The sequence below is a fragment of the Equus caballus genome, chromosome 18 (assembly GCF_041296265.1).
Source record: "Equus caballus isolate H_3958 breed thoroughbred chromosome 18, TB-T2T, whole genome shotgun sequence".
In the NCBI taxonomy this organism is placed as follows: Eukaryota; Metazoa; Chordata; class Mammalia; order Perissodactyla; family Equidae; genus Equus; species Equus caballus.
Genome location: NC_091701.1, coordinates 24,884,496 through 24,902,944, shown reverse-complemented (window position 1 = coordinate 24,902,944; position 18,449 = coordinate 24,884,496). Strand labels below are relative to the sequence as shown.

The window sequence follows — 18,449 nt, the reverse complement described above, 5'->3', positions numbered from 1 at the left end:
GAGTTTTGAAATCACTTTTGACTAGCCATTACCTTATGCCAACCAACACATATAAAGAAAATTACATTTCCTTCTCTGTGGGAAGATCAGATTTAGCAGTAGATTTTTAAAATATGTTTTCTAGATAATACAGAAGGTGACATCAATAGAATAATGAAGAAGAATTTACAGAATGATAAGAACAATAAGGAGATGACTTGAGGCTGTAAGAAAATGACTTTAGGAAATGATGAAGCTGCCTGATTGAAAGTGGGAAAGACAACTACATTTAAGCCTAAAGTTATCATATTTTGATCTGCATTGAGCATTAATAGCACACTGAGTGATATAAAAAAGACTTATTCTTTTTTCAATTTATGTAATAAAATGTCCTTTCCTCCAAAGAGTCTGTGATTCTATAAAATAACCTTGAAACAGTAAATGCTACAGTCTTCATTCAGTGACGCTAAAATTTAAACAAGATTCAAGCAAACAAACAAAAAAAACCTAAAATTAAACAAAAAATTACAAAATAAAAGATGACCGACTTAGTTTACATTATTCACTTCTTTCTCTCCTTGCTTGTTCTTCTTGATGGAGTAGGTTGATGGATGGAACTGCCTCTTGCATTACAATGTGAAGATTGCTCATGAAAGTTGTAACAGCAATTCTAAAAGAAGGAAACTATCAGTGCTCTTAAAATTGAAAGTCTGTAATTATAGAAAAAAATTGAGACTTTGACAAGTTTAAATTCTATTCTTTGGTTACTTCGATTAAGTCACCTAGGCAGGTGGCTTAATTCCTTGAAATGTCAGTTTCCTCATAACAAGAACGGAGATGATGATATCTGTCAGGAAATCATGGTAATAATGCCTGATGCACCACAGGTATTGAAAGAAATTAGTGCTTTTCCACCTTTTTTTCACCCTTTGGGTTAAATGAAGTAAACAAAAGGCAAAGAAGAGAAAATACAGTCCTTAAGAAAAATGAACAGAATGATATGAAAGCACAGCCTTATTTTCCTATCTTCTGCTCTCTGATTTGGGAAAATAAGAAAGGAAAAGGGATTTATTCTGAATTCATTTCTTTGTCTGCTTCAAGATTGAAAATCACCTCTTGTTTATCCAACCATTATACTCATCGGCTAAGGAGCCTTGCTCAAACATTTCAAAAGATTACAGAGAGTGGAAGAGGTTACACTGAAGCTGAGTAGGGAAGTACAAGAGAAGATAAAAAGACATTTTTATCCTGACTGCAGCACTGTGGCATATTGAACTCACACAGGTTGCTTCACCCAGCCCTTTATGAGGTGAAATTGAGGAAGAGTTAGAGCGATGAAAAGCAAAAACAAATACAGTCAAGAAATTGAATTGCCTTCTATGGTTCTCCTTCTCTTGCCTGCTTTTCTGTGCGCCTTTGTACAGTCAGCTCAGCGGATGGTATCCTTATAGGCAATATTGGTCCCTGCAGAGAAATGACACCTTGGTCTCTTGTTTTCAAGGCCTTCTCTCACCAGTTCTAGGTTAGACTCCCTCCAGCCTAACAAGACTCTGTACAGGTCTTGGTTTATGAGTGATGCAGCCATGGCCATAATGAATCTTTTACCCAGTGGATGTACAACATATATCAAGTGAATTAACTTTAAATATTTGGCATGGATTGGCTAGTAGCTAGGAAGTGGCTTTTAGAGAGAGATACCTAAAGTTGAAAGGGTTTCTTTAAAACCATTTGCTGTAGATGATGAAAATGTAGGGTCTACCCTCTTCATGTCTACTTCTTCCAAATATCCACAAAAGCTGTTTTTTCCCCACTCCCCTGCCCTGCCCCCTGTAAAACAGAAACACGGACTGATTCATGTCCTGCTCCATACATGTAAAATTTGTACAAAAATATCGCATGTGAAAATGATTTGTAATCCATAGGCTTAATATTTGGGAGATATTTTGAGATGTAAAAATCCCATCCTTTGGGTTGTGATGGTTTTTGTTTTCTACAAACAAATCTAATCTATAAAGTTCAAAAAAAGAAAAAAGGCTACCTCAAGAAGATAAATCTCCTAATCTTAGTGAAGAGATTGTTTTTCAGGGGCATTTATAAATAATTTCAAGAGAAAAGAGATATGCACTTAAGAAACAAATGAGAAGAGGCTTGAATCATTCAAGAATGGAGTTCACTGTTGATTCTTGTAAGGATAAGTCAAAGATAAAGATAGACACTAGTTAAAGTTATAAGGATAAATTTTATGCAGAAAAAATTATTGCAATAGGGAAGAGTGTCCTGTGTGAACTGAAATCAACTTCACTGAAATAAAAAACTTGAAACTTTTTAAAGGCTGGAGTGTGCTAAGGGAAAGACACTTAAGGGGTGTGAAGGGGGGTTGTTCCAAGTGACTAGGCCATCTGGGTTGGTTAAATGGTACTTATCCCAGAGAGTCTGTAGTTTTTATAGGCCAAGGTTGAAGACTAGTTGAAAGAGGGCCCAGAGGAGCCTGACTAGAGTTTGGCGAATTAGAGAGTCTTTGTCAGGTAATAAAAAAATGTGAAAAGAAGTTGCAGGATTCAATGACAGGTTTAGGCCTAAGGAAGAATTGACAAGGGCATAGCTATGCAAGTATTGGCATTAAATTTATATATTCAATTTTAGATTTCAATGTGAATTTTGTTTATCCTAAAATCTATGACTTAATTCCACAGATAGTGTCAGAAAGAGAGGCCTCAGTACTGAGAAAACAGTTCTATTTGAAATAAACTAAAAGCCTGGTAATAATTTTTTTTTCACCTGCTGGGTACAATGACATTTCTTTACAGTAATTCTCTTGAAAAAGAATGTCAGTTGTACTAAAATAGGGCAAATACTTTGAAATGACTGCTGTTTTGAAATGATTATGATTACAAGTGAACAAACAGGTTTGGAGGAACCAAGAAATGAATATATTTTTTTTTCTTCTGAAATAACACTAAACTTGAATTGAATTCTTAGAGAAAATGGTTAATGTAATCATTTTCCTTTTCTTATTACTGTAACTTCTTTTATGGTGACACATAATATGAAATACAGTTGACCCATATAGAAGTTTAAAAAGTATAGTAAATGTTTTTAAAAGTCTTACATTTCAGCCCAGTTTTTGAACTGGATAAATTTCTATAGACAGCAGGAAATATCTGAGGTACATAAGTAAATATTACTGCAATTTGGCAATTACTGAACAACATTCTTTTTTAGCAAGTCTCAACACATACCTAATTAAACAGGCTTTGAAAACTACTCACAAATATTTTTAAAGCAAAGAAATAAGGATCTCCTTTTGCTCTATTACTGTGTACATAAAAGTGCATAGTAATATGTGATAGTGTGGTTGCAAAAACCATTATCTGCTATTTTCTTCAAGAGCATATTATGTCATCTTGAAATTTTCTCAACTGGACCTGGCTCAATTTTGAGATAGGTATGTGCTTTTGGACAATTTTGTTAAATTTTTTTATTCAATAAATATTTTTAACTGTTTATGCTATGCACTGTGTGAGCTCTTGGTTATACATTTGTAAACAGAACAGATATTTTGTATACTCTCATGGAATCTACACTCCAATGATGACATAGAATGATAAGTGAATATACAATGCTATTATAAATTACAACTGCCTTGAAACGAAGGTCTCTTTCTTTATAAACCAATCATATTATCCATGCAGTTAATACTAGTTGCTCATTATTTCAGCCCGAAATACCATTTTTGAGTATGTGTATTATTCCGTGGCCTCAATGAATTAATCATAATAACCAATATTTAAGGAACAATGTACAATTTACCTAACTTAAAAATAAATGACTGCAGCCAGTAAAGGGCAAACTAATCCATTCTATGCTATCATTATAAATCAGACAATAGATCTAGAAAAAGATATAGAGATATTATATATGTGTTTCTATATGGCTGTTTATTTATAAACACTGATATCGGTCAAATATTCAGCTCATCAATGTTTGTGCACCCCTTTTGGAAGACCTCAACAACTGATTTTACATAACTACTAAAAGGCTCAGAATAATCTTTCCAGTAATAATAGAAAGACTGAACTCACGTTACCTGTGTGGGGTAAAACAAAGTGTACGCCAAAGTTTTAGAGAAATGAAAATCTTCCATTCCAAATCAATCATACAGAATTATATGTGGTCATTGGATGGATTTTTTCATCATTCCTATCCCAACCCCTGACAAAACAATCCAAAGAGGGTGTTTTTTCTATTCACTTATAATTTCCTTGCTCTAATTTCAGCCTTAGAGAATTGAGTTCAACGATTAGTATTAAATTGAACCAAACAATTGCTAATGCTCCGTAATCTGTTCCGTCCTTTTATAGATGAATGCTCGCTGAACAATGGAGGCTGTAGCAACCATTGTTCTGTTGTTCCTGGAAGAGGAATTGTCTGTTCCTGCCCTGAAGGACTTCAACTCAACAAAGATAATAAAACATGTGAAATTGTGGATTATTGTAGCAGTCATCTGAAGTGCAGTCAAGTGTGTGAGCAGCACAAGCACACAGTCAAGTGCTCATGTTATGAAGGGTGGAAGCTGGAGGTGGATGGTGAGAGTTGCACAAGTGTTGGTAAGTAGATGCGTGTTTCGCTATACTTAAGAATAGCAAGTGCTTTTTTGGTTTTTTGTATGTTTACCATATTTAAGAATGGATCCTAAGAAAAAAATCCAAAAAACACCTTCAGAAAATTAATAAAAAGATTCAACTAATTTTACATAAGTCATTTAAATATAATGTGTATTTTAGAGCCACTCCAAAATCTTCCAGTCAGAAATTGTTACAAAAATTGTTACCATTACAATCCATCAGATTATTTTTTCCTTAAATACTGTTTTCATCCTCCTCCTCCCTAGGGGCTTATTTTTGTATGATTCACAGCATTTACTTTTATTTCTGTTTGTGTGCTTTTCAGAACCCTCCAAAGTCTGCCCCTGTCCCACACTTGGCAATTGTACTTCTGCTACTGTTGAAAACAATGCCTTACTCTGGCTGTGTTCATCTTCTAACTTCCCATTTAAAACATGCTGCGGATTCTCTTGGTCATATTCCACAGTAGGAAAAACAAACAAAGGCTATGGAATCTGACATTTGAACTCTACTCCTAAAGCTAGCATTCATTATGTATGTGACCCCAGGCAGGTTACATAAAACTTCTTGAGCCTCAGTTTTCTCATCTTTCAAATATTGATGCTCATTATAACAATATCTCCCTTAGATGTTGCAAGAATCACATGAAGCACTTGTTACTGTGCCCCACCCCCTTTAGGTGCTTAATGAGTGATGGTTTCTCACTGTCTTCTCCAGCTTCTTAGTCTGAGTCCGCGGGACACTTAGAGGTCCATGGATAGAACTGAACGGATCATGAACTTTGTTGGGGAAAAACATTACACCTTTGTTTTCTTTAACCTCTCACTGAAAGTTCACGTTTCTTTCAATTGTGAATGTATGCCACGGACCAATTATTAGCAGCAACTATGACTGCGTCTCCAGAAGAAGTGATAGACATATTCATATCACTTTAAAGTTGTTGCTGATATCTCAAAATGTCACTTAAATTCAGGCTTTGAGAACCACTACTGCTGCAATAATGGGAGTTGTTAGACTCACTGCTCAATCTTGTTCTTGAAAAGCACCTATATTACTACATCCAAAAGTGTTTTTTTTTTTAATTTTGACAACTGTGTTTCAATATGTGAGATTCCTTTATCTATGTATACTCTTTTTTTTTTTAACTTTTTCTTACTGCTTTTGTACTTTTTAAAACTTTCTGATAAGGTATATACAGGCTTCATCAGACTGCTAACAAACCATACATCATAAACTTTTTTCACGTTGATGCTTCTCCTTAGATTGTACTTTCCCCTCTTAATCTCTAAAAATCCCGGATATTTCTTAACACCTACTAGCTCAAGTCTTTCTTCTTTAATGGAATCTTTTCCCAAATATTCTTGCTCTCCACTTATTTCTTCTTTCTGTGTCTAAAATATATTGTCCATGAAAATAGGTGGTCACATTTTTAATTTGCTGCTTTATATTCCTATCTTCTTCCTTTCTTCTCTATCTCTCTGATGAAGTAATAAGCATCTTGAAGTCAGAAATCAAGTTATAGATTTTTCTCTTGTCTTTTACATAATAGCCAGTTCAGTTCTGGAAAAATAATATGCAATCTAAATATATATATATGTTTTCCAAGAATGTTAAATTATTTTATTTTTTTATTTTAAATCCTATCTTCTGGTTGTTTTCTCCTGTCAAAATTTGAGTCCTAGAAGCATAAGATTAGCAGATATTTGTTCAACTTGTTCTCTTCCAAGATTCTTGCACAAAGTAATTGACATGAAGGGCTGAAAAAAATAGCCGTTTTTTGTGATGATAATAGTCATTTCATTTGTATACATGTTTGGAGTAGGGAAACAAAAGATCAAATTTTGACCTCAGACATATTTATAATCATATTTTGCAAGAGAATTGGCTCCATATCTAGCTTTTGGGTACAGACGACAAAATGATTGACTTATTTTAGTGGTTTGGGACTCTATGAAATCAGTAACAACTCATGTTCAGTATTAGAATAATTCAACATTTGAATATAAGTAACCAGGCACAAAGATAATTCTCCTAATGGAATTGACCGCCTTCTACTCTCGGCTCAGAGTGAAACTGACAGTACCATATCATTTCTCACTGTCACAACTGCTATATTTCACACCTGGCTTTGTTGATAATTTAAGAGGGAACCAAAAGTATATTTTACCTTTTAAAGTTAATATGGAATGTTTCTTACTTGGAGAATCTAACCTGCGGCAATTTATCCCTTCCTGAAGCAGATAGTGTACCAAATACCATTGTCAGCATTTATATTATTAAAAATAATATAGGTTTTGTGAGGTAATGAAAACTATTTTTTATTTAAACCAATTTTCATTTATAAGGATGATTTTATCCTGTATTTCATTTACTTTATTTCTTTTTGAAAAACCTGTAGTAGATTCATAGTTCAATAACAATGAATTGGTCATTAACTATTGGACTTTGAAAATAAAATTTCCTTTTTTTTGCTCTTCTTTTGTTCCTTTTTTCCATCATTCTTAAGAGGAGTCCTTGTTTTTAAAATGTATTCTTTGTATTGAACGCAATGCCTGCGCTTATTCTTCTTGGTGTTTTAAAAATAAAGAATAATAGTACTCTTTATGCTTCAAATTAGAACCATAACTCCTCCTTTCTTTTTTTCTCTTGAATTTTCCTCTGTAGTTATTTCATATTTTCTTATTTCTCTCAACTCTTTCCTTCCTAAATACTTTACAATTTGACTTTTGCTGATTTCCTCTACCGATTCTGTTTCCTCTAGTTCACTTTCAACATCTTATTAGTTAAATATAATTATTTTTATAAATACTATTTTTGTAATCTTTATTTTTTAATTCAATGTGTCCATAATTCTCACTTTTCTTAGATATCTCACCACTTTACCAGTTCCTTACCTGTTCCTTCTTTAACACATAATTTGTTAATCACCTTTCTCCTAAATTATTGGGGTTTTTTTTTTTTTTTTACTTATAAACACCCAGAATATTGTGCTGATTGCATTTTTTTCTATCTCTTTTCTATCTCTGGCTTCCTTGCTGTTTGGTAGACAGCTCACTTGAAAATTTGCAGCATATTTCTAGTAACATCGGAAAGAACGTTGTAGCGTTCCCTTTTATTTTCTCTTAGCCCAAATTAGGTCAACTTTTCCCACCAGTATTTTTCTTGGTTCTTATTCTCTCATTTTTCCATTTTTAGAATTTAAAAATTGTATTTAGGGGCCAGACCCGTGGCCAAGTTGTTGAGTTCATGCACTCCGCTTCAGCGGCCCAGGGTTTCACTGGTTCGGATCCTGGATGTGGACATGGTACCACTCATCAGGCCATGCTGATGTGGCGTCCCACGTGCCACAACTAGAAGTACCCACAGCTAAAATATACAGCTATGTACTTGGGGGATTTGGGGAGAAAAAGCAAAAAAAAAAAGGTTGGCAACCGTTAGCTCAGTTGCCAATCTTTAAAAAAAAAAAATTGTATTTATTTTTCAATTTACATCACTTTTTTAGGAAAGAGATTACGTAAAAATGCATAAATACAGTGATCATCTACTGGTACACTGTGTCCATTACCCAAAGCTTAATTCTCATATTCCTCTATGTGTATCCTCTTGGAGAAATCCTTTCACTCTGAGATCTTCATCACCTCAAAACTGATTACTATGTCATTTACATCCCCAACTATACTTTCTTTCCTACTATCCAATTCTATTTCAGTAAGTATCATCAATTCACCTCAAAATTGGTTGGCTAAGATTATCCATACAGTTATCCATAGTTTTGTCACTCGTTCCAGCTTTCTTCAGATCTTCAGGGCTCACAACCTCATCTTTGACTTTTCCAGTTCTTGTTCCCCCGTCATCTCCCCATTTCCTAATTTTTTCTCTGCAGTGTTTCGTGGATTCAGCCTTCTCTAACTGAGTATCATTTGTGCCACAGCACAGGCCAGGATTTATATATCTTGTAATGATGGAGGCAGTCTCCTCTCTGGCCTGTTTGTTGTCATCCTCTGGTTTCTCCAGTTTGCAAGGAGAATATTGAAACTTGAAGCAACGGATTATTTTTATTGAAAAGGAAGAGGTAAATATAGATGTGGAAGATGAGAATTAATTGAAAGGCATCAGACATATAGTAAAGAATAAAAAGTGAAAGAAAAAGAATAAAGTAATGGTGAACAAATGGGCTACCTTGGAGAATAATGGCAGATAAAGATAAAGAGATCAGGGGAAGGAAGCTGTGGGGCGTTTATAATCTGGCCATCCATTCCTTTATTTATCTTAATAAAATGATACTTTAAAATGTCAGTTTCCATCCATGATTTTAAAGTAGTTCTCTATTATTTATGGAAAGAACCTCAAATTCTTCAGCCTGCTCTTCAGGCCCTTCTTCATTTTTGTTCATTTTATCTCTCCAAACTGATGTTTCATTATCCTCCACTGTGGGTTCCCACCCTAAGCACATTATTACTGTTTCCATTAGTGAGGATAGTAAATCCATAGTGGCCAAGAACATATAAAGTACTTTCACATATCTCACTTCATTTTACCCTCTTCTTCATGTGCTCTGCTCATTATCATCTATGACCTTTCAGGATGACAATATCATCTACATTCTCTCTGGAAATTTGAATCCTATACTCTATTCAAAACTCCCTCCTGTAAGAGTCATTTCTTCGTTAATTATTATAATATTATTAATAGCTACCATTTATCAAGCATCTAAAATGTGATGAGTAATTTATTCATAGCTTATAGGAAAACAATTAGATATTATTAATACTCTGATTTGATACCTATGGAAACTGAGACCCAGAAAGATTATTTCATTGCCAAGGGCCTTGTGGCAAAGAAATGTTAGAGCAAAGTTTTGACCTTCATTTCTCCTGACTCCAAAGCAAGAGCTTTTGCAACCTACTACAAATACCTCATCTATTTCTCTGTGCTGTGTGCCCTCACACTCCCATGATGCCTTTGAATAGTTTATGTTTTAGGAGCTTGTTTCTGTCACCACTTACACCCAAACTTTCTTAAAAGCTAAAATTGAATCAAGTTATTTTATACATCTTTTGAAAGATATAAAAATTTTGCAGCAATGCTGGTTCAATGTAAAAGCTTCCTCTATTTCTTAAAATAGTAAGTTTTTACTATATTTTTATGATCTGTGCTATATATACAGCTAATCTGCTGCTTACAACCACTATGTAGTGTCACATGGTAGGTAACCACCTGTTTTTGTTTATCCATTCTACCATATAAGTACACTCAAGTCGCCCCCAACTCTTTGCACAAATACTACTGCCATAGGCATACATTTACTTATATTCTTAAAATATGCATGAAAAATTCTTCGGGACAAAATTACAGACTCACAGGATGTTCTTATTCTTACTGTGAGTAAGTAAAACCTGTTGCTCTTCAGAGGGTTGAACAGTCTACATCTGTACCAACAGTACACTTCCAAAGTTTTCACATCCTTGGCAGCTCTCAAAATTATCTAATTTTTTAGTTCCCCCCCCAATATATTGGAGTAAAGTGATATTTCATTGCTTCAGTTTGTATTTTTCTTGTTACTTATGAGTTTGAGTATCTATATGCTTGTTAGCATTTTGCATCCCTTCATTTCCTTTGGCCATTTTCCTATTAAGATTACTGCCTATTCATATTGATTTGGAAGAATTAACTGTATGTTCTACATGTTAGACATTTCAAATATCTTCTCAATTCTGTCACCTATCTGTTAATTTTATTCATGTTGATGTTTGTTAAACAATTCCTCATTCTCTTTCTGCTTCTCTCACTCATTCCTTTCTTTGTTTCATTCCTTTTCTTACTTTTCTTCCTCCTACAATCATTTTTATCTCCCCCATAGTTAATGTCTTCTGGGCTAATATTCATTCATTGATTCTTATAGTTAATCCGTGATTCAGTTATGTAATCACAAATATCTATTAAATGCAGTCTAGCAAAAGGCACTGGGCTATGTCCTAGAAATGCAAAGATTTTTTGCTCAATCCCTTACCCAAGTGAGCTTGCCCTTTCTTGTTCTTTCTCCCTCTCTCGGCTTCTCCTTCTCTCTCCCTCTCTCTCTTTCTCTCTCTCTCTCTCTCTCTCTCACACACACACACACACACATCAACTGTAGATTCTTACCACTTATTGATAGAAAGAATATACAAGTTTTTTAAAAACCTGAATTATAAAGCAGAGCTATTGAGGAAAAATATCCAGAAATTCTCAGGCAAGTAATTCAGAGGAGAGAAACAAACAAACAAACAAATGGCTCTCAGGAAAAATTGATGGACAGCTGATGGCATAATCTTATAAATTCATACCTTTGAGTAATAGTTGAAAGTCTATCCTATTCTTCATTTCATAGACTCTATGTCCACTGCCATCATGGGTATCACACTTCAGTAATATTTGGCTATCGTTCATTCCCAATATAGCTATAGCTGAAGGAATGGAGAAAAGGAAATAATAAATATTGAGCCAGAGAAATGACAGACCATTTACCACTTCATAAGTTTCTACTGTGTAAAGGAAATGTATCCGATGATGGGGACAGAGAAACTCAAATAAATTCTTAAATATAAGAACAGAAAAGATAGTAAAAACTCTGAAATAGCAGGAGAGAAAGCATTGTAACTATAATATCACTTTGTTTGATGATATTATGTGTATGATAAAGAATCACGAGTGATTCATATAGAATTGCTAGTTGTAGAGCTATAATAACAATTTACCCTGAGATGGCTGCAGAGGGACTCTTTTTCTTAGACAAGTCATCTACTGCTTTCATATTGTGTCTTGTAAAAATCATTATGCGAATGTATAGTGGGACTAAAAGAAAATCAGAGATAGGAGAATTTTAGATAGAAGACTACAGTCTTTTGAGTATTTTTTATAATCTACTTGTGATGTAATACATTTATAAACATGAAATTCATCACTATAAAAATGTAAATTATAATCTTTGTTTTGTACATAGGTCATCTCATAATATGCTAAAGCAGAAAAATTTAAACCCACTTCTATATTAAGAGAATGGTGTACTGGTTTGACTGTTAAATTCAGTCATTTATGAGACTGATATGCTGGAAAAATTCTTAGAAGGTCGTAAAAATGAATGACTATTTCACAGTTTGCTAATATTCATTCTAAATTGAGTTTGCCCCAAGAGAAGTTAATATGCCTACATCAAAATTGAAATGCACCAGAAAATTCTTCATTGTGTTTTATCTTCAAATATTTTATACAGAGTGAGGTGTTTTTTTTTGAGTAAAGAAAAAAATCATTGTAATACTTGGAATTTTAAAATTCAGTCTTCATGATTTCCCACTAGTTTATGAAAAGACATATTGGGTTATTCATTACAACTTTTTTCATTCTCTCAAAGAGGAAATAATAATTTAACAAACCAACAGAAATCTTAAAAATAGAGGCATTTGGAGAAGTTATCAAGATTCAGAGTTCAGATATGAGAGAATTTGAATATTTACACTTTGATTTTTTATTTTCGGTAAACTGGTTTATTATAGTCAAGCATAATCGAATAAATATTTATCAAACAACTATATTCTCACCAAAAACTGACTAGAGTAAATACAAGAACTTGAGAACCCTCCTTAAGCAGTCTTAATAAAATAGTCAATGTCATGTTACTGTTTGGAGAAACAAAGTATGTTTTTAATCACCTTTCATTTTACCATGAAATCTTTCAAAGTTATTTGAAACCAATGGAGAATAATGCATTCAGAGCCAAATTTTTAAAGTATTGAAAATTTGCTATTAACAATAAAAACAATTTTCTAAAAGTAATGAAACGTTAGATAACTTTGAAACCCTCTGTGGATATTCCTCCATTCCCAGAGATAACTACTTTTGTGAAACGGGTATATCTATTATAATAGTTTGTGTTCTTAAATAATATATGATATAATATTTGTGTTTTAAAATTCATAAAGTTATACACATATATACCCAGCTGGAACTAGTTGAGTTTCGTGCTGACAAATGTGATTTTGAGATTTATCCATAGTATTTTGTATAGGTCTATTTATTCCTCTTAACTGCTTTATAGCATTCTACTGTATAAAAAGATTATAGTTTTGTCAATCCTCTCTTATTTATGGTCATTGAAGTCATTTTCAGTGTTTTGCTACATCAAACTATGTTGTAGTGAATGCTCTTATGATGTCTACTTGTGAAAATGTGGACAAGTTGAACCACATGTTCAAGTGTATAGACATCTGCAGTTGCACATGTTCATCTCTATTATTGCCAAGTATATCTCCAAAACAGTTGTACAAATACACATTACCATCAGCAGTTTGCCAGAGTTTCCAATTCTCCAAGTTGTTGCTAACACTAGACAGAATATGGGTCAAATCCGTGTTCCTCCACTTACTAGCTGTATGACTCCGGCATGTTAGTTATGTAACTTTTTGGTGCCTCTATTTCTTCCTGAGCAAAATGGGGATGATAATCTTACCCACTTCTTAGGACTTTGTGAGGATTGCATAAATTGAGGTTTATAAAAATTTAAGAATAATTGTATTGTATGGAAAGCACTAGTAAGTGTTTGTTATAATAATTTTGAGACTTCTAAACAATATAATGGGTGGGGTCTTGCTCTTTTAATGGGTATAAAATTTTCTGAATTCTCCCAATTTATGCAATTATCTCATTATGGACTAGCAACAGTTTGTAGACTGGCGCCAGTCTATGGACATAGCTTTGAGTGGTACTTCTCTAAATCATTCTGAGTCATGTGGGATTTTTTCTCTTTTCTTTTACATTTGGTTAGAGGGCATAATTTTACTAATTTATCCATGTTTATAATGATTTTATATCTTTTCGGATTCTCTGTTTCTTTTTAAGTCAATTTTATTAACTTTTTTCTAGAAAATGTCTTATTTTATTATTTTTAAATGTATTATTGAATATATCTCACTTCCTTATTTTTTATTTCCTATATCCATAATAGTTTCCCTATTTTCATTCTTCCTATTTTTCCTTTGTACATATATAAGTATATGCATGCATATATATATGTATCAGTCCTGCCATGGGTTTATCTATATTTTATTAGTCTTTCAAACAAATGTTTTTGGGATTTCTTGATGATATCTTTTTCTCTGTCTTATTAATTTCTATAATTATATATATTTTACTTTTAATTTGTTTAACTGCTTTTTGTATTTTCTGAATTCTTGAAATTCAATATTTTATTAATTTTTAAAGAATGAATTCTCTATTTTTTCAACTAGCACAAATACACTGGAAGAAAAAGCATTAAATTGTTAGCATGCTGTATTTTCTTTCCTTATTTAGATCAAAAAATTTTCAGAGCTAAGTGTAGTTGTACAGATTCATCTGAATAAAAATTATATGATTTTTGGCTAAGAGTGGAATAAAAGTAGTATTTGTAGAGTTCTTTATTCTTTACAAATTTCCACGCTCATTACCGTATTTCTTTTTTTTATAACAGGTGGGTTGAGATATAATCCATATACCATAAAATTCACCCTTTTAAAATGCACAGTTTGGTGGTTTGTAGTATATTCACACAGTAGTGCAACCATCGCCACTATCTAATTTTTAAAAAATTTAATCATCCCATCTCTAAAACAACCCGTAGTCATTAAAAGTCACTCCCCATCAATCCCTACCCCAGGCCCTGGCAACCACTAACCTATTTTCTGTCTCTGTAGATTTGCCTAGCCTGAATAGTTCATAAAAACGTAATCATGTAGTATGTGGTCTTTTGTGACCAGCCTCTTTCACTTGGGATACTATTTTCAAGATTCATACATGTTTTAGCATACATCAATATTTCATTTCTTTTTATTGCTGAATAGTATTTTTATTGTATTGACATACCACATTTTGTTTATCCATTCATCACTTGATAGGCATTGGGATCATTTCTATTCTTTATTTATTATGAATAATACCACTGTGAATATTCATGCACAAGTTTTTGTGTGGACATGCATAATCGTTTCTCTTGGGTGTACAACTAAGAGTGGAATTCCTGAGTCATATGGTAACTCAATGTTTAACACTTTTAGGAACTGCCAGACTGTTTCTCAAAGTGGCTGCATAGTTTTAAAATCCCATGAATGGTGGATAAAGGCTCCAATTTAATCTTGCCATCAGTTGTTCTTGTCCATTTCTTTTTGTTATAGTCATTCTAGAGGATGTGAAGTGGTATCTCATTGTGCTTGACTTCTGTTTCCCTAATGACTAATGATATAAAGCTTCTTTTCAAGAGCTTATTGGTCATTTGTATATCTTCCTGGTTGAAATGCCTATTCAGAAGCTTTGCCCACTTTTAAACTGGGTTATCTTTTTATTATTGAGTCATAATTGCTCTTTATATATTCTAGATCCAAGTCCCTAATCAGATATGTGTTTTGGAAATAGTTTCTTCCATTTTTTAGGTTATTTTTGCACTTTCTTGATGTTGTCCTTTGAAGCACAAACTTTTTTTTAGATGAAATTCAGTTTATTTTTTTCTTTTGTTGCTTGTGCTTTGGTATCATAGCTAAGAAGCTATTGCCTAATTTAATGTCACTGGGATATACTCCTATGTATTCTTCTATTGTATAGTTTTAGCTTTTACATTTAGGTCTATGATACATCTTGAGTTAATTTTTGTATATGATGTGAGGTTCGAACTTCATTCTTTTGCAAGTGGAAATCCAGTTCCCCCAGCACAATTTCTTGAAAAGACAGTTCTTCCTCCATTGAACAATTCTTTGGAAATTGGGCTTTGGGGGTAGGTCCAAACCCATCTGCTCCCTCTAGTGGCTTCTGAACTGTTTGTTTCTAAGACTACCATGGAGCTGGGGAAAGGGGAATAGAACTGGTACATGTTAAAACACCACAAAGCTTGCTATTCTTATTGATAGCAATTTTTCTTGAATAAAAATTCATTGGATTGTTATTAGACTTTGGTTGATTTCTAGAGTTTAGAAAAAAAGTGATTTTGACCATTTGGCTAGTATTTTCCTGGAGAAGAGTATTTTCAGAGGTGCTTACTCCATCATTCAGGAACTGGTTTTCTATCTTACTAATTTTAATTGTTCATGCTTTTTAATCTATATATTTGTTGCTGGAATATCTCTCTTTATTTCTGAATTCTCTATTTGAGGTCCTGTTGGTCAAGAAATGGTTTAGTAATTATTTTTAGTTTTAAAGCATATGAAGAGCCTGGTAGTTTTTATAATTGATTTTTAATTTAAGCCCATTGTGCTCAGAGTATGTGTTCATTATTAGATTGATTCTTTGCTGTCTCCTGAGATTTATCTTGTGGACTAGAACATAGCCATTGTGTTAAATGCTTCATGTGTGCTTAAAGAGAATATATCTCCTATTTTGGTGGTACAGATTTCTATATATTCCCTGTGGGTTGAGCTTTTTGTTTTTATTTTGTTGTTTTAATCATTTTTGTAATTATAACTTTTTATTAGTTTGTGTGGGAGTTGTAGATAAAAATCTCACAATGTAATTATGGATTTATCAATTTTTGCATTTAATTCTGTCAAATTTTGCTTCATATATCTTCAGCCTATATTATTAGGCACACACCATTTTAAGATTTTTATTTTATTTCATCGAGTTGTTTGTCTTATTATATAATAGTAAGCTTTTTATTTCTATAAAAACTGTTTGCCTTAAAGTCTATTTTGGCTAATATTAATATTGTTTTTTTAAATAATTCAATTATAATTCAAGACTCTTCACATGAAATTTTAGTGGTTGCATCACCAAAAATATTATTTTATTTTAAAAATCAAGACAACAAGACCTACATAATTTTAGTGACTTTCCTTTGTTTGTAGCAGAGGCAAGAGTAGAACCCAGATGTGTTGAAGAATTTCTTTCTACATCAGTTGTAAAAGACAAGACAGTAATTTTTGGTTCAAGAGAATATACTTTCTCAAATAGATCATGAAAGTAAGATTAGTAAATGATCTTTTAAATATTGCTGTAGTAGAAACATGAGCACTCCTGAAGGGAAAAAACTTGTTTTACACTATTTGTCCTACTGAATCACCTTGCTCAGCATATATGCCATGTCCAAACAATTTTTGTTTTATTTATGAGTGTTTCAAAGAAGCTGGAAACGATCATTCCTTCTACTACTGGTTTGAATTTTTATTCTTAAAAATGATTAATCTTAATAGGAAAATTTATGTAAATGATAAAAAGTTGAACCAATGAAGAAGTAAGTGAAGTTAGTTATCTTCCCACTCCCAAATCCCAGTCACGAGTTCCCAAGGCACAGGTAACAGCATTTCCTCATTAATCCTTCAAGAAGTATTCTAAGATTTACCTTTATATAGATCTAAAACAAATCTTTTATTTTTTAACTTAAATGATGTCATAGTATGTGCACTGTTTGCATCTTGTTGTTTTCAAATTACAAAATATTGGAAATTATTCCATATCAGCACATCTGTGCCAATCATATTAATTTATGTGGCCCTATAATCTGATACCATAAGACTGGGTACATTATATATTTGGCCATCTATTGATAAATATTTATGTTGTTTTTAATCTTTTGCTACTCCAAATAATCTTGCAAAGCATTTCCTTTCTCATCTGCCATTTTCCATATGCAAAACTATATCTTCAGAATAATTCCTTATAAATGGACCTCCTTACTCAAGGGGTATATGTACATTTCAACTTTTGATGGATACTGCCAAGTGGCTCTCTATAGAGCTTACAACAGTTTATGTTTCCATTATCAATATATTGGAGTGCTTTTTATCTGCATTTTAATCAATATAGTGTCTTCTCAAACAGTTCCATGGTTTTGAAATCCATTTATCTTTTTAAGAGAGAAATTGAACACTTTTTAAAATGTAAACATTGTTTATATTTTCCTTCTTATGAATTATTTAATATCTTTTGCTCATTATTTATTTGAGTATTTTTTGTCAATTTATAGGAGCTCATATGTACTAGAGAATTTAGTATGTTATTATATTACAAGTATTTTACCCAGTTTTTCATTTGTCTTTTGATTTTTTTATGTTATTTTTCTCCTACAATTTGTTTGTTTGTTTTGCTGAGGAAGATTTGCCCTCAGCTAACATCTGTTGCCAATCTTCCTCTTTTTGCTTGAGGAAGATTGTCCCTGAGCTAACATCTGTGCCAGTCTTCCTCTGTTTTGGACGTGGGTCATTGCCACAGCATGGCCACCAATGAATGATGTTAACCCAACACAGGCCACTGAAGTGGAGAGAGCCAAACTTAAACACTAGACCATGGGGCTAGCTTTCCTACAAGTTTTTAAATGTATATTAAACGTCATTCTTTTCTTTAGGTCTTCTGTGATTTGTGTCTAACTCATAAAGGCCTTCCTCATTCTAGAGTTCTAAAACTACTTCTTTTGTATTGACTTCTAAGCCTTTCATAGTTTCATTTTGTTATGTCAAAATTATTAAGCTATCTGGAAATTACTTTTTGTATTAAGTCAGGAAATTTTCCAACTTAATTTCTTCTGCAGGCACCCTAAAACTATCATAATTCTCAGCCCTATAATTAATTATGGGTCAGGACCAAAGTCTTTTTCTTTTCTTTTCTTTTTTTTGCTGAGGAAGATTCTCCTTGAGCTAACATTGGTTGCCAATCTTCCTCTTTTTTTCTTTTTACGTGGGCCACCATCACAGCATAGCTGCTAACAGATAAGTGGTGTAAGTCGACACCTGGGATCCGAACTCAGGCTGCTGAAACAGAGCATGCTGAACTTAACCACTAGACCACCAGGGCTGGCCCCCAAAGTATTTTTTTATTGAAAATATAATGTTTTTTAATATCTGTTGGAGTTAATCA

General features: G+C 32.9%; 1 protein-coding gene across 4 annotated transcripts in view; it reads left to right on the top strand.

The window, feature by feature from the left end:
• The window catches only part of LRP1B (LDL receptor related protein 1B), a 1,824,397-nt gene that overhangs the window by 1,182,084 nt on the left and 623,864 nt on the right, over positions 1–18,449 (top strand). For all 4 annotated transcript variants that reach the window (XM_070241833.1, XM_023622537.2, XM_023622536.2 and 1 more), the window contains one exon: positions 4,341–4,586. In XM_070241833.1, the coding sequence (XP_070097934.1) occupies positions 4,341–4,586 (246 nt within the window). The remainder of the gene's footprint in view (positions 1–4,340; positions 4,587–18,449) is intronic.